At 39.8% G+C, this 16,656-nt stretch overlaps 1 protein-coding gene across 6 annotated transcripts in view; it reads left to right on the forward strand.

The window, feature by feature from the left end:
* The first annotated feature begins 2,607 nt into the window (after positions 1–2,607).
* DMTF1 (cyclin D binding myb like transcription factor 1) overlaps positions 2,608–16,656 on the forward strand; it is a 56,236-nt gene continuing 42,187 nt past the window's right edge. For 2 of the 6 annotated variants that reach the window (XM_073328678.2, XM_073328683.2), the window contains exons 1-5: positions 2,797–3,244; positions 10,911–10,966; positions 13,618–13,734; positions 14,755–14,877; positions 15,986–16,080. In XM_073328678.2, the coding sequence (XP_073184779.1) occupies positions 13,626–13,734; positions 14,755–14,877; positions 15,986–16,080 (327 nt within the window). In that variant the 5' untranslated portion in view covers positions 2,797–3,244; positions 10,911–10,966; positions 13,618–13,625. The other 4 variants (XM_073328679.2, XM_073328682.2, XM_073328680.2 and 1 more) reach the window with 4 other exon arrangements.

Consider the following 16,656-nt stretch of genomic DNA (forward strand, 5'->3'; position numbering starts at 1 on the left):
CCACTGACTTCCTTGGAAGTTATGAGTCTATAGGACTGCAGGTACTGGCTCTTCATAATATTACTTCCAAAAAACTATATAAAGAAAATATTAAGATTGCAAAGTATAGCACTGAAAAATGAGGAAATGCCAGAATTAACATGTCTATACAACCTGAATTTGCCTCTCTTTATGCTCATGCATTCTTATACAGCCTCCCTGTTCTCAGTTCCTGTTCATGGTGCCACACCAGCTCCTGACTCTTGGGAGGAACAAAGCAGGAAAACTCCAGCTGAGCCCCTGCAGCCTGGGCTGGAGCATGTTCGATGTAGGTGGAATCTTTGGAGAATTTAGCTGCTGAACGCTAAAAAGTATCTACTGAAAATGCGCAAGCTGAGATGTTTCAGGGGCTCATAACTTGGCTAACTTTGGGCACGTGTTCACGGGAATGGCAAAAGGACATCCCTGTCACTTGGGAAATTTCAAGTCCCTACTCCAAATGATGGAGGCACTAAAGCTTCTCAATAAAACTGTCATAAGAACTTTTTAACATGCGTGAAACAACGTGTTTCCCCCAACCTCATTCTGAGAAACAGCTGAATCACTTTTGCTGAAATTTCCCCGAAGTATTCCGCCTGAGGCAGACACCAGGCAAGGAAAATTTCAGCCTGAACAGCTAAATCTGGCAAAGTTATAAGGAGCTGCCAACAGGTTCTTATAATGGGACAGATCAGGCACCCTTAAACTGTACCTGTTGCTACCTCTCCTACCATAACCACAAAATATTTACAGAGAAAAAAATTTACTGAAGCAGAGAATGACTGAGGAAATTTGCTAAGCCTAACAATTATGAACTAGATCCCTTCTGAATTAGCAGACACCTCTAGTTCTTGACTGCTGGATCCAGACAACAATATATCCAGTGCATAGCCCTTCCCCTGATCCTCTTCTTGCCAAGCTATGTGACACTTAACAAACATTAATGAAGCTTTGTAACACCCTTACAAGACATGGTGTGATATTATCTCCATCTTACAATTCACTAAATGGAGACAAAGAGAATTCTCTTTGACAAGTAAAAATGCTTAGTTTTAAAGCCCCTCTGAGACACAGTGAGAAGAGCAGAATCTAGCTAGTTTGCACATTTTATAATTCACACAAAACAAATGTGATCTCTCCCCCGTTCTCTGCAAAGATTTAATAGCACCATAGTGAAGTCTCATTTCCCTTTTACTGAATATATTACAGGATACTTAGTACAATGTGGCAGATCCTGCAGCCCATTTTCATGGGTGCAAATAGTCCTTATTCATACAAGTAGTCCTCAAAGGAACTACACAGTAAGTAAGAGTTGCAGGAATGAGCCCATTATGAAGTACTATACAGTATTCTCCTAAATAATTAAGCTACATAGATAAAAAATAAATGAACAAAACACTTTTTGTGATCCAATCCCTTGGCCTGTTTTGTGTTGTGTCTGTTTCATTACTAATTTGCAAAATTCACTCATTCATGATAAGTCCTCCAGTCATTAAAGCCAAATAGCGAGGTTCCACTGTATTAGATTAGTAACCCCATGCACCAGCACAGTGTAAGTGTGAAGAGGGAAATGCATGAGTCTATGAAATGGGAAGGCACTGACAGAAAATGGATATACATCACTTTTTTCACTAGCATATTCCCATGAATTTCAATGGAGTTAGTCCTGAGATTATGCAAGTCCATGTGAGGGGAGAATCAGGCTCTACGACGACTTTCTGGAGAGCTGAATTTCCATTATTCTGGTTTACACAGCATCAGGAAAAAAAGGTTCCTCTGGAAAAAGATGAGAATTTATCTGAAATGTTCCCCTTCCCTTATTGATCAAGGGCAAATTTTAATAATAAGGGAATATTAACATATTCTGAGATCAGTTAAACAAGGAGAAATGCAGTGACTTTTGCCAAGAATCAAGGCACTTAAAAGCACCATCTTGCCAACAGGCAACTTCATAAGTGCTGGAACTAGAGATGCAGCACCCCCAGGCTTGAAGTCGTTTCCATTATATACAGGTTCACAGTTTGATTCAATGACTCTCGGCACCCCCACTAGAAAAACTGCTCCAGCACCTCTGCGCATAGGAAGTGCTGAGGGAACAATTTGTACAGTGGGGGTGCCGAGAGCTACTGAACCAAACTGTAAACTCTGTATATGATAAAAAGGAAAGGAGGACTTGTGGCACTTCGTGAGCTTGAAGTGAGCTGTAGCTCACGAAAGCTTATGCTCAAAAAAATTGGTTAGTCTCTAAGGTGCCACAAGTCCTCCTTTTCTTTTTGTGAATACAGACTAACACGGCTGCTACTCTGAAATCTGTATATGATGGAAACCACAGCAGCACCCCTAGTTCCAGCACCTATGCACCCAGGGGTGGGATGGGGAGGTATCTCCTCTCAGCAGAGCCCACAGAGGAGTGGAATAGAGTCTCCCTTTAGCAGGCGGTTGGGAGTGGGGATGTTTCTCCTCTCAGCAGGGCACACACAGAGGAGTGGGATGAGATAGAATCTCCCCTCAGCAGGGCACACAGATGGGGATGGTGTGACCTTTCTCGCGCTCTCCCCCGGCCCGCCCAGCTCCGTGAGCTTTGTGGCGCCGCGCCGCGGCGGAAGCCGGTGGGCGGGGCGGCGGCGGCTCTTCCGGCGGCTCGCTGGCTGCCTGCGCCCCGGCCCCGCTGCTGCCTCCCCCGCTCGCTGCCGCTCTCGGCGCCTCCATCCTGGTACTTCAGAGTCTCCATCCTGGTTTCTCAAGTGCCCGGACCCAAAACAGGAAGTAAGTGCGAGGGGACCCGCGGGCTGCCGGGGCCGGGAGCAGCCGGCCGCAGGGCGCGGCGGGAGAGCCCGGTGGCGGGGCGGCAGCGGGGGGCGGCGCAGCCCCTTCCTCTCACCGACGGCTGGCGGGGATAGGGAGCGGGGCTCGCAGCGGCCTCAGCTGCCGCCGCCTTCGCCGCCGGGCGAGAAGAAGCCGCGGAGACAGGAAAATGGCGTCGGAGCTCGAATGGGACCAAATGGCGGCGCTGCCGGGCGGGGAGCAGCGGGAGCCTGGCCGGGGGGCAGAGGCGGCTTCTTCCCCCACAGCGCCCCCCGTGAACCAGGGGGTGTGGGGGAGCAGCCCCCCCCCCCGGGGCTGTAACTCCTCGCCAGGAGGGCGGAGCTGGTGCCCGTGTGGGCGTGATTGTCACCGGGCGCGGGGGCGTTATTATTGCAACAAAACAGTGACAATGGCAAAGCAGGTGAAATATAAAGTGAAAAATGCAAAGTGGTTTTTTTAAAACGTATGGTAGTGAAAGCGCCCCAGAGGAGACTCGTGGTGCGGGGGAGAAGGCGCTTACGGATTATTGTTTGCGCTTTCGGAAAAAAAAAATTTTTTTTTTTTTTGCCTTTTTCCCAGCTTTTTAAACTCGTGTCTTTAAATGTTAAAAGCCCGGCTGCAAAGCATGAGTAACATTTCTTCTTTCCTGGGTCTGGTGTTTTATTCTGATAGGTGATATGATTGGGGGTTATTCTGGCAGTAGGTGTTACAGTAGGTTTCTGAAAGAGGAAATCTACAAAGAGTGAGGATTTTCACTTAAATATGGAAAATTGCCAGAACTTATTTTTTCAACTAACTTGATAATTATGCTTTAGCCATACAACCGAATGCATCCTGTTAGGAGAACACATGTATCCCTGTTTTATGTAAATGATTGTGCTTTGTTTTAGTTGTGTAATGAGTTCTGGCTATGATGATGCATAATCAATACGCTTATGGTAAATGCAAATATATCCCTCACACTACGTCTCATTAAGCAATTCAGAAAAAGTACAGCAAAGTATATGTGTACACTGACTGAGAGAGTTACTGAAATTTTAGTTCCCAGTTAGAAGTAGAAATAGAGCATTCACATAACCTGACAAAGGTTATTTGTTGACAAACTTACAGTGTAATGTGTAGTTTGATACATTGACAATATTCAGGTAATAAGCATCTTACAAACATGAAAGATGTAGTGAAGTGCCTTCATAATGAAGTAAAAAGATACAGCTTGACAATGACTTCTTCATGTAGATGAAGACAACTGTAAAGAAAACAAAACACTGGAGTTTGTATGTGCTAGGGGTCGGCAGCCTTTCAGAACTGAATGCATCCAATGAAGTGAGCTGTAGCTCACGAAAGCTTATGCTCAAATAAATTGGTTAGTCTCTAAGGTCCCACTAGTACTCCTTTTCTTTTTGTGAATACAGACTAACACGGCTGTTACTCAGAAACCTTTCAGAATTGGTGTGCCAAGTCTTCATTTATTCACTCTTATTTAAGGTTTTATGTGCCAATAATACATTTCAATGTTTTTAGAGGGTCTCTTTCTATAAGTCCATAATATATAACTAAACTATTTTTGTATGTCAAGTAAATAAGGTTTTTAAAATGTTTAAGGAACTTCATTTAAAATTAAATTAAAATGCAGAGCCCCCCCGGACCAGGCAGCATGAGTGCCACTGAAAATCAGCTCGCATGCCGCCTTCAGCACACGTGCCATAGGTTGCCTACCCCTGGTATATGCCATCTGAACATTGACTGAACTTTATAAATATAGGTTTCAGAGTAGCACCGTGTTAGTCTGTATTTGCAAAATGAACAGAGTACTTGTGGCACCTTAGAGACTAACAAATTTGTTAGTCTCTAAGGTGCCACAAGTACTCTGTTCTTTTTATACAAAGAAGAAAGGGTTTTTATATTTAAACATTTGTGTAGTCAAATAAAATCAAATTCTTTAGAGTTGGTACTGTAAATAATAGGAGTATCAGCTGAATCAGTAATATCCCACAGAGGTGTGGATCTTGCAGCAGTTATCAGGGCTGAAACCTGAAACTGGCTCCTTGCAGAGACAGTTGAAGGATCGGGGCTGAAATATTAACCATTTGTGTCAATACTTCAACATAGGTCACAGCATTCTTCTTTATAGAAGTTAATTTGTATGTTCAGCTATGCCTCTCAAAGCATCAGAGCTGTGGCTTTCCATTATCATAATTACAGTAGGTATAATACTGAACAACTTTTCATATTTGCTAGTGTATTATGAAATATTAATGTATCTAAAGGTGAAGAGACAATTTTGAACATTAATAAAGAGTTGTAATTGAAATACTTTTTCTTTAGTGTTTGTTAGTGTATACCAATCTATCAAGCTTTTCTTCACACCTATCCCGGTAGTATTTGAGAGCCTCAGAAATGGCCAGTGGTCCAATTTTCCATTGTTCTATATGATGGATGAAGGCATGCTCTCTGCTTCATATTGCAATGGTTGGCTAAAACTGTGTACTGGCACACCAGTACATCTGGAATACCTCATAAACTATTGGTCTGACCCAATATGGTCACTCTTATTTAGCCCAGTATCCTGTCTTTCGACAGCGGCCAATGATTTTGTTGGGGATTGGTCCTGCTTTGAGCAGGGGTTTGGACTAGATGACCTCCTGAGGTCCCTTCCAAACCTGATATTCTATGATTCTGTGAACACCAGGTGCTTTAGAGGGAATGAACGGAACAGGTAATCATCAAGTGATATGTTCCCTGTCACCCATTTCCCAGCTTTTGGCACCATCCCTGCCATCCTGGCTAATAGCCATTAATGGAACTTTTTTGAACCCTATTATAGTCTTGGCCTTCACAACATCCTCAGGCAAAGAGATCCACAGGTTGACTGTGTGTCTGAAGAAATATTTCCTTTTGTTTGTTTGAAACCTGCTGCCTATTAATTTCATTTGGTGACCCCTAGTTTTTGTGTTAGGAAAAGGAGTAAATAACACTTTCTTGTTTACTTTCTCCACACCAGTCATGATTGTGTAGACCTCTACTATATCCCCCCTTAGTTGTCTCTTTTCCAAGCTGAAAAGTCCCAGTCTTGTTAATCTCTCCTCATATTGATAATTAATCTCTCCTTGTTCCTCCTTTGACTTCATGAAGTTGTCAATTTTATGCTGGTGTAAATGAGAACAGTTTGTCTCAACATGTGTCTACTATACCTTCTATCTCTGTGATAACCCATCTGTATAAATGTTTGTTATAAATGCTGCTTTTGAACTCGGTTGACTTCATTTCAAATCATTTAAAATAAATCATGACATATAGAGTGAATTTCCATAGAAAACCTCTTACATGGAATCTCTGTGTTTGGGCTGACCCCCCCCCCCCCAACATTCCCCCACTTTTGCAGCTATTTAAGAAGATTTCTTTGTGACAGATTTTTTTGAATCTGAAATACTTAACTGCTGGGTCTAATTTTGCTGTTATTGCACCATATGCTATTTGGACAACCAGAAGCGGCCATTGTGAGCAAGAAGTCATCTTGTTTATGTAGTAGTTTTTACAAATGTGTGCCAGGTGACCAGTGAAAACTGCTGATTATGATTGCATATGTATTTATTAACTTATTGACTTTTTAATGAGAACACATTCAGAACACATCAAAAGAGCTGATATAGCTTTAAAGTACAAGGTATTGTAGGTTGTGTTATAATTAGGGCTGTCGATTAATCGCAGTTAACCCATGCAATTAAAAATATAATCATGATTAATCGCAGTTTTAATTGAAATGCTAAACAATAAAATACCAATTGAAATGTGTTAAATATTTTTGGATGTTTTTCTACATGTTCAAATATATCTATTTCAATTACAACACAGAATGCAAAGTGTATGGTGCTCACTTTCTATTTTTATTACAAATATTTGCACTGTTAAAATGATAAAAGAAATAGTATTTTTCAGTTCACCTCAGACAAGTACTGTAATGCGCTCTCTAGCGTGAAAGTGCAACTTATAAATGTAAATTTATTTTGTTACATAACTCCACTCAAAAACAAAACAATGTAAAACTTTAGAGCCTATAAGTCCACTCAGTCATACTTCTTATTTAGCGAATCACTAAGAGAAACAAGTTTGTTTATGTTTATAGAAAATAATGCTGCCTGCTTCTTATTTACAATATCACCTGAAAGTGAGAACAGGTGTTCACATGGCACTGTTGTAGCTGGCATTGCAAGGTATTTATGTGCCAGATATGCTAAACATTCGTATGCCTCTTCATGCTTTGGCTACTGTTCCAGAGGACGTGCTTCCATACTGATGATGCGCGTTAAAAAAATAATGCATTAATTAAATTTGTGGAGAATTGTATGTCTCCTAGTCTGGTTTACTCCCATTCTGCCATATATTTCATGTTAAAGCAGTCTCAGATGACAACCCAGCACATCTTTGTTTAGGAACACTTTCACTGCAGATTTGACAAAACACAAAGAAGGAACCAATGTGAGATTTCTAAAGATAGCTACAGCATTCAACCTAAGGTTTAAGAAGCTGAAGTGGCTTCCAAAATCTGAGAGGGATAAGGTGTGGAGCATGCTTTCAAAAGTTTTAAAAGAGCAACCCTTTGACGTGGAAACCACAGAACCCAAATCTCCACTAAAGAATATCAACCTTCTGCTTGTGGCATCTCCCTCAGATGATGAAAATGAACATGCATCTGTCTGCTCTGGATCATTATCAAGCAGAACTCATCATCAGCATGGACGCGTGTCCTCTGTAATGGTGGTTGAAGCATGAGGGGACATCTGAATCTTTAGCACTTCTGACATGAAAAACTTGCGATACCGCCTACAACACCACCATGGGAATGCTTGTGACCTTGTAAACAAGAAGCACACAGCATTATCTCCTGCAAATGTAAACAAACTTGTTTGTCTGAGCTATTGGCTGAACAAGAAGTAGGACTAAGTGGACTTGTAGGCTATAAACTTTTACATTAATGCAGTTTTTTTTTTTTACATGATTCAACATTTGTAAGTTCAACTTTAATGAAAGAGATTGCACTACAGTACTTGTATTAGGTGAATTGAAAAATACCATTTCTCTACTATTTCTCTACAGTGGGCACTGTACACTTAGTATTCTGTATTGTAATTGAAATCAATATATTTGAAAATGTACAGAACATCCAAAAATATTTAAATAAATGGTATTATATTATTGTTTAACAATGTGATTAATCGCATGATTAATTTTTTTTAATCTCTTGACAGCCCTAGTTAAATGTCGGTTACAATGGTGATAGCCTTGAATAACTACACTGATGTCCTATCGATTCGAATGTAGTTGCTCCAGTTTAATTTTACTGTATCTAATAGCATCTTGTAGCAAAAAATCAAACTTTAAAAAGAAATACATTTTTACCCAGTGAAATTAGCAGTGTGGATCCATTGAAAAAGGACCCATTTGTGGCACTTGACGGGAGGACTAGATCTGAAATCAAGTTAGTAGGTAGAAGGCTATTGCCACTGCTTTGTTCATTTCCTGATGATTAAAAGGTCATATTTCTTAAATTTAGTTCAGAGTAAGCATTAGATCCAATAATGAGTGTATAAAAACAGTTTCCGCGGGACTTGCTGTTGTCCCCAGTACAGTTACGTGGTGAAATCTCATGACTGACAGCACTATAGAACTTTTGTTACTGAAAATCACAATTCTGATGACTTAATGTAAAATCAGCTTTGTCAGAGATTAGGTGAACCTACTGTACACCCCGTAATTTTCTGAAACAGGTTTACATTACTGCACTATGTAGTTTCAGTGGACTAGCTGCTATGAACAATAATGCCTGAATCTTTACTATCCATATTAAGAAAAAAAACATTAAAACATTCTGCCCATAAGCATTGTTTAACCCACACAATATTTTCGGTTTCATAGAGAACTGTTTAAATCCCATATAATTTTTAATTTGCAGCTAAGATTGTTCAGGTGCACTTCTTAACAAAGCAATCCGTAAAATCTAGGAAATCACTTATTTAGGTAAAATTAGGATCCAAACCATTCACATGCTATCTATCGTCACAACCACTCATAATAAATATTCGTACTATTCCCCTTTATCCACCCAACATTATATTATTTTCTAGTACAAACCTACACCCTTCCACATAGCACACAAAATCAAACACAGTATGTACTCACATTTCTTAAGTTTGTTTATGGAAGATGCATAAAAGGATGAGCAGGATAGCAAACTGTATGAGAGACTAAAAAAGATGATGTTTTGGAGATGGAGAAATTGTATGTTGGTAATGTCAAAATTGTAGATTATCAGAAATAATTATAGGGCCATGACTGTGCGTTTGACTTTTTTGAGTAAATGGATTGTGGATGGAAGTAGTTTTTGTGTTGGAAGAGATTTATGTTGTGCCTGCGCTGAAGGAACCTTAACCGTGATGTAGTGCCAATGGTAAGATTCAGCAGTCATCGTGATAAATTGAAGACCTCCAGGAAGAATGTTTTCCCTGCAGTCAGTATCAAGGAAGTCTTCATTAGAATGCATTGTCTCCTGCAGCATCACTCTGCACTCTGCTGTGTTCTGTATAAGAATGGTAGCCTATCAGTGAATTGTCTGTCGGGGTCAGTATTCAATTATAGTGTACCCATTCCTATAGTATCTGAGAATATCAAACAGAAGAACTTAGCCTAGGGTTAAAAAAGTAACCATTAAAGTTCTGAAAGCTGTTTATTTAATAAACACTTTTTCAGAATTGTTTAATCTTGAATTTCTGTTAGATTAGCTACCCCATACCTGTGGTATGTACACACTTGCACTATATTGTCTGTCTAAATTTACATACCTCAAAAGAGTTTCCCTTACTTTCCCTTCACCTTTTAATCTACAATCTAAAAGAGTGCACTAATTGGAAATGTTTCATGATATTCAGATTTGATTTTCCTTTTCAAGTTGCTTCACAACAGCAAAACTATTATTGGGCCCTCATCCAAACCCTATTGAAGTCAATGGGAGTCTTTCCATTGACTTCAATGCTCTTTAAATCAGGCCCTCGTTTAGCATGGTTTGGTTATAAATCATGGTTACCTAAGATCAGAAATTAAGATTTCATATGTGCTAAACCTCAAATAGGGATGAAAGTGAAAGTAAAAAACCAAAACACTATCACCAGCATAATTTACTCTAGAAGATCTGTGCCTCAAGTCAGTATGTCCCCATCTCTTCTCTTTAACCTTGACTTTGGCATACATCATTCTCAGGTGTAAGACGTTTGGCAACAAGCATGGTATTCTGCTGGATCTTGGGTTTATGTTGGGGAGTGCTACCTTCATTGCATAATCCCATCTTGTCAGGTGACTCCATGGGGATTGGACTCCGTGGGGGTTTTGTGGTAGACAGGGAGTAGCTGGGAACCCTGATGGTTACTGTAGCATCATCTTTAGCTGACTCTGAAGGTACCCATGCAGATATTTCCGTGGGAGGAGGTGCTGCCCCAGGCGTCATTAACTTCTCTTATGGTTGCTGCTGCATAGCCATGAAAGATAAAGCAACAGTGGAGAGAGAGTTGCTGTCTCCTGTCTCTGCTTACCTTGGGGAACCTCCATTTCTTGAGGACTGTTGCATTGGAAGGTTGTACCCCACTCCCAAGATATTTCTTTCTCCTCCCCCACCTTCCAGACCTTCAGTTTGCTGGATTCTCAGACACCTTCTCTACAATTTTTCAGCAGCTTTACAGGGACAATAATGCTAACTGCTCTGCATTCTCAACAATTACTCTCAAAGTTATATTGCCAATTTAAGAGCCTACCCCCATGCCAAAATGTCTCAGAGAGATCTTTCCACTGCTTTCCAACCAGTCCTAAATGCCCGTGGGAAAGGAAGGGTGGCAGGACGGAGGAAAGCTCAGCTGTCAGATCTCTTTATTTGGTTTTCATTGTGGATGCCTACAATAAAAACCCTGTTCTATATTTCCCAGCATTTATAGTGCTAGAACTTCCTCCCCCTCCAAGATCAATAGAAATGAGCCTTTAGTGAAACACGTGGTTGAAATTTGCTTTTATAAACAAGTTGGTCTTGTCTGTCTTCCACACTGTAGTGGGATCCATTGAAGTCCTGGAAGAAAAAACAGCTGACTTCAGAAAGAGAGAGAGAGTGAGTGTGTGTGTGCGCGTGCACGTGATGGGGTGGAAATAATCATACGCTAATGACTGCTAAATAAGGATGCTTCATTTTGAGAAACTTTGCCGTGAGGATTGTAACTACAACACTCCCATGTGATCCCATTCCTGTTGAAAACTGTCTAGAAAGTACAAATGTGTTGTGGCAATAAAGCGTTCTATTCTTCCATCAAAAGAACAAGTGAGGAATTTTCCTGTTTGCCAACCTCTCAAACATTAAACTAAAGAATCAAGGTTCAAGTCTAAAGACGGTATAGTCCACCCATTAGTAAAACATGTTGAATATTTCTCAGTCTCCATGTGGGCTAAGGATGCATGTTCCAGTCCCTTAAAATCAACAACATAACTTTTTCAACAAATACTGCTTGCAGTTTAGTTTGCTCTAGGTTATCAACAGCCTTCAGAATTCTCACCATAATGAAGAGCTAATACAATTTCATCCTAGGAAGCAACCATTATTACCCATATTTTAAATGGCTGGTTGTTTTAAAGTGGAATCCTTCCAACAAGCACCAGAATGGACTTACATGATTTGTGACGCTTTCTAAAATGATGTTCATTCTAAATGCCAACAATGGTCTTATCCTCTCTAGTAATTACAGCAGTTGCTGACAGTCTTCAGTAACTACTATTATTTTAGATAGAATCACTTTGTTTAATTAGTTTCTTGCCAAAGCAATACCACTCAAGGAACTCTATCAATTTAAAATGTAGATTGTAAATGCCTTATGGTAGGGGCTGTCTGTATAAACCCTAGCACAGTGGGACCCTGGTCTAGTTGGGATCATCTGTAGGAGTTACTGTCAATAATAACCACTTATAAAACATGAGTTAAAAATTGTTGCCGGTACTATACCGCCCCTCTGACCCTTTTTCAGTGTTTTGGTTTTAGAATAACATTTTTCTAGGTTTTAAAAAAGTATTTTTCTGTCTACTGTTGCTGTGTGGAAGAGCCACTCACAAAAAAGAAAGGTGGGGGCTGGATGGGAAACAGTGGCATCCTCCTTCCAGTGACAGGTGTGGTCTTATTTAACATCCTAACTAGAGGTCGGGAAGCTAAAGTAAACAACCCATTAATAAAGTTATCAAATGAAAAATTTCACAAGTAGTAGAGAGGGCAAAGAAATAATATAAAGAAGACTTGAAGACCTTAGAAACATGGGCAGAGAGAGTACATGAGATTTGAAAAAAATGAAAGGTAATACATCTAGGAAAGAAGAATCCAAAACATTGGTATTCAGTGGTATAGAGAAACCTGAGAAGCACCTGCAAGAGACCAGGAGCTGTTAATGGAGAGCAAAATCATCCTTCAGTATTCTATAGTAACCAAAGAGGCCAGTGCATCTTTGGCTGCATATGCAGATCTATACTGTAGATAAGAGAGGTAATTGTCCTTCCTAGTACTGGTCTGGTATGACCACAGCTGAAATACTGCATTCATTTTTGGGCACCCTGTTACCAGAAAGATATGGACAAACTGGAAGGAGTTCCGAGAAGAGCAACAGAAAGAAATGATCAGAGGCCTAAAGGAGTTTGCTTATGAGGAAAGATTAAGGGTCCAATCCTTCAAAGATTTGCACACACAACTAACTTTAAGCATGTGAATACATCTTTGTAGTACTGAGGCCTTGAAAAAAGCCAATTGCATATAGCTTGGCTAAGCAGTGGCTAAGGAGGATAATGTGATAGTCTATGCATGATTGAAGGGTGTAAACATTAAGGAAGAAGAGGAATTATTATTATATGGCAGTTTGGGATATGGATAAGAGTAATGGGATGAAATTAGGAAAGTGAAAATCTATACTTGCTGACAGTGAGATGTATTGTGGAATAGTCCCATAAAGGAAGTATCATAGAGTCATAGAATATCAGGGTTGGAAGGGACCTCAGGAGATCATCTAGTCCAACCTCCTGCTCAAAACAGGACCAGTCCCCAATTTTTGCCCCAGATCCCTAAATGGCCCCCTCAAGGATTGAGCTCACAACCCTGGGTTTAGCAGGCCAATGCTCAAACCACTGAGCTATCCCGCTCCCCCTGGAAGCCCTGTTAGTTGAGACTTCTTAAATTCAAGGGGATGAAGCAGTAGCAAATGCACTGTAGGGAACAGTCATGCACTGGCAGGAAGATGGACTAAATGATCTGTTAGGTCCTTTTATTTCTAATACTTATGATTCTTCTGAAGTTTCAAATGAAATACTTTCTATTTAAATTAATAAAAAAGTCACTTAGGGAGCTTATGCAGAACCTGACTTCCCTTCTGAAAATGGCAAACGCACCTAAATTGTGAAGTTGGGCTCCTGTGTGCATATTTTAGGCACCTAGATAGCTTTGAAATGTTCTTATAATTTATAGAACTGTATATGACAAAGGTACAGGAAAGCAGTTCTGTTGTGGAATAGTGTTTAAGCATGGATGAAAAGTCAAGTCAGGTATACTTTTCAAGCCTCAACTTGCTGAAGCCATACAATGAGTCAGTGTCAGAGCAAGGATAGAACCCAGGTCTCCTAACTCCCAGGTCTCTAGAGGAGTTTTGCACTACTCATTAAATGCAAGAGAAAGAATATGTCGTATATTGAAAGTAGAGCCTGCTCAAAGAAGACTTTAATTTTTTTTCTTCTGTTCAGGTTTGAGTATGAGCACAGTTGAAGAAGAATCTGACACAGTGACAGTAGAAACCGTGAACTCTGTGACTTTGACCCAGGACACCGAAGGGAACCTTATACTTCATTGCCCTCAGAATGGTATAGAGAATTATACCAGTGTTTGTATTCTCTCTGTTTTATTGGTTCTATTTATTTTGAAACCCTTTTCAACCTCCCTCTCCACCTGTGTCCCTCCAAGTGAGATGTTATCAGTTGGATTGTCTTTGCTGTCCATGCTGAGGTTCTGTCTGCTTTGGGCTAGGGCAGGATATTTTGTGTTCTAGGGCCTCCCTTTCTCAGGATTTCCCTTTAGCTCTCTTTAAAGCTCTGTGTAAGACCTTTCCTTTCAGATAGCATTTTTCTTGGATATGTTGTCCTGCTTGTTGCCAAGTTTTCCTTTTAGCTGACTTGAATTTTTTTAAGTGGCTGGTTCCTGGGCTATGGACTCTGTTTTTAGTTATTTCCTGAAACTAGTACAGCATCTCTTACACCTTTAACTGGTGCATTATAAAAGCAACATTTTAAAAATACAGATCTTGACTTCTTTTGGTCACACTGGATTATTAACGCCCTTTATTTTATAATTTTACAAATCTACCAGTACACACTTTAATCCTACGGAGAATTTACAAACTTGCTTAACTTTAAGCACATGAATAGCTGATTGACTTCAGTGGGCTACTCACATTCTTGGAGTTGAGCACCAGCATGGATATGCGCGGGCTCAGGGGCTTGCTTTGCTTCTGAGAGCGATTCAAATGTTGAGACCAGAAGGGACCATTGTGATCTTCTAATCTGGCCTCCTGAACCACACAGGCTTTAGGACCTCCCTGGATTAATTGCTGTTTGAACCAGAGTATATCTTTTAAAAAAACATCCAATCTTGATTTTAAAATTTCCAGTGACAAAGAATCCTCTGGTAAGCTGTTCCAATGGTTAATCAGCCACACTATTAACATGGTTTAGCAAGAGTGAGGTTCAGTTTAAATAAGAAAGAAAACACTTGAATGAGAGCACTGAGCAAGCTTTCACATGTTTGTTTTTAGCTTCAGCAATGTTTGGTCAACACAAGGTTCATTATGTTAATAGAAAGGGCTCTGGATGTGTTTTTGTTACTAGAAGCTGATGAAGTAGACTCAGAAGACAGCACTGAACCTCCACACAAGAGACTTTGCTTATCATCAGAGGATGATCAGAGTATTGATGATTCTACTCCATGCATTTCTGTTGTTGCAGTTCCAAGTAAGTCACTGAACACTAATCAAAGTGCACATTATATTTATGTTCTGGCACTCTTGAAGCATTGAAAGACTTGCCAGAAACAGACAGGAGTGGAGGAGCTTCGTCACTGCCCTAAACGCCAGAGGCATAATAGGAACATGATGATGAGCCTTGGAGCAAAAAAAAAAATTAGGAATATTTTAGAACACTTTATTTTGTCAGTGTTTCTATCAATATTTTACACTTTAATCCCCATAAGTCATAGAACACTTTACAACAAGCTGTATACATACAGTATCAATGAAGTAAACCCAGCTGTTGGATAGAGAGCAGCAACCAACTAGCATACTGTACGACTCGGGGAGGCAGAGTTGGGAGGACACCAACGCAAACACTCTGTTCTTACTAAAAGAGTACAGGATCTTTATGTCCAAACAGAACAGTTGAGCTTTCCATGTTTGAGGCCATATCTGAAAGATCCACACATATGTAGAGAACTGTGTGGTGCTTGAGTTATTTACCACAGTATGATAGAGAATTGAATCAAGCTTGTCAGGGTTTGAACCTGTGGTTCTAGTGAGTCTGAGTATTCCAAAACACTAAACTCTCTACTCTTTGGCTCTACTTTCTGTCCTATTTATATGAAGTATAGTATCTAGAACTTTGTTAGGACTTTATTAATTGTTATTTTTACAAATGCAAACACTGTAAGGTTGGAGCTACAGGAAAAATAAGCTTTAAAAGTTGCTGCCAACTAGTTTGAAAGTTATACACTAATAGTCATTGGAGAGTAATGAAAACAAAATATAGAACAGGAAAAGAAACCTTCGCATTGTGCTGTTTGCACCCAGTTATTTAAAAATAATTATATTTTTTGTTTTACAACATGAATCTACCAAAAGGTGGTAGATGTCCTAGTTGTACATATCCTAGTTTTAAAATCCTTATTTGAACTTCATAAAGCGAAGTATTAGCAAGCATCTTCGTGTTTTTACTAGATCAAAAAATCAGTGTCAGAGCACAGCTTTATTCAGATTTGCAGACCAGGTACTGTGTTTGTGTAAATCCTGTACTCTACATACCAAATATTCCAGAAATAAACTACACTACTAATTTACATTTTTTGAAGTTTCAGAAAATGATCAGAGCTTTGAGGTGACCATGACTGCTACCACTGAGGTAGCCGATGATGAGATTAATGAAGGAACTGTTACTCAGATCCAGGTATGATAAAGCTTCAGGCTTGGTCCAAGGGCTTTTAATTAACTTGCCTCTGCATATTCATATTAAGAAGCAAAAAGTTTTGATTAAATAGTCACTGTGTGTTGTGTTTGTGAAACTGACCTACAGTGACACTGGTCTTGTTTAGAAGATTCTGTCCAATAAAAATACATTTTATTTTTTCAAAAGAAAACATGATTTGGTGAAATTTTCTGTACACTGATTGGTGCAGTAAGTTATGACAGGTGTAGCACACATGCTTTGGTTTGTTTTAGAGAGAGCCATATAGAAAGATAAGATGGCTGGGATTTTAAATTTACCACTACTGCAGGTGTGGTGTTCAGGGGAAAATAAGTTTTACAATCCTTATGGTAAAACCTTTCAGGTAGTACCATTGTCAAGAGAAAGAAATGTTTAAGCCTAAAAATACTCAGCTCTCATACAGTGCACTTCACATTAAAAAGCATTTTAGATGTTGGGCCCAATCCTTTTTCCACTGAAGTCAGAGTTTTAACTTCAGATGGAGTAGGACTGAGCCCATTATCTAATTAATCCTCACAACACCTTTGAGAGTTAGGA

The sequence above is a fragment of the Lepidochelys kempii genome, chromosome 1, assembly GCF_965140285.1.
Source record: "Lepidochelys kempii isolate rLepKem1 chromosome 1, rLepKem1.hap1, whole genome shotgun sequence".
NCBI classification, from domain to species: Eukaryota; Metazoa; Chordata; order Testudines; family Cheloniidae; genus Lepidochelys; species Lepidochelys kempii.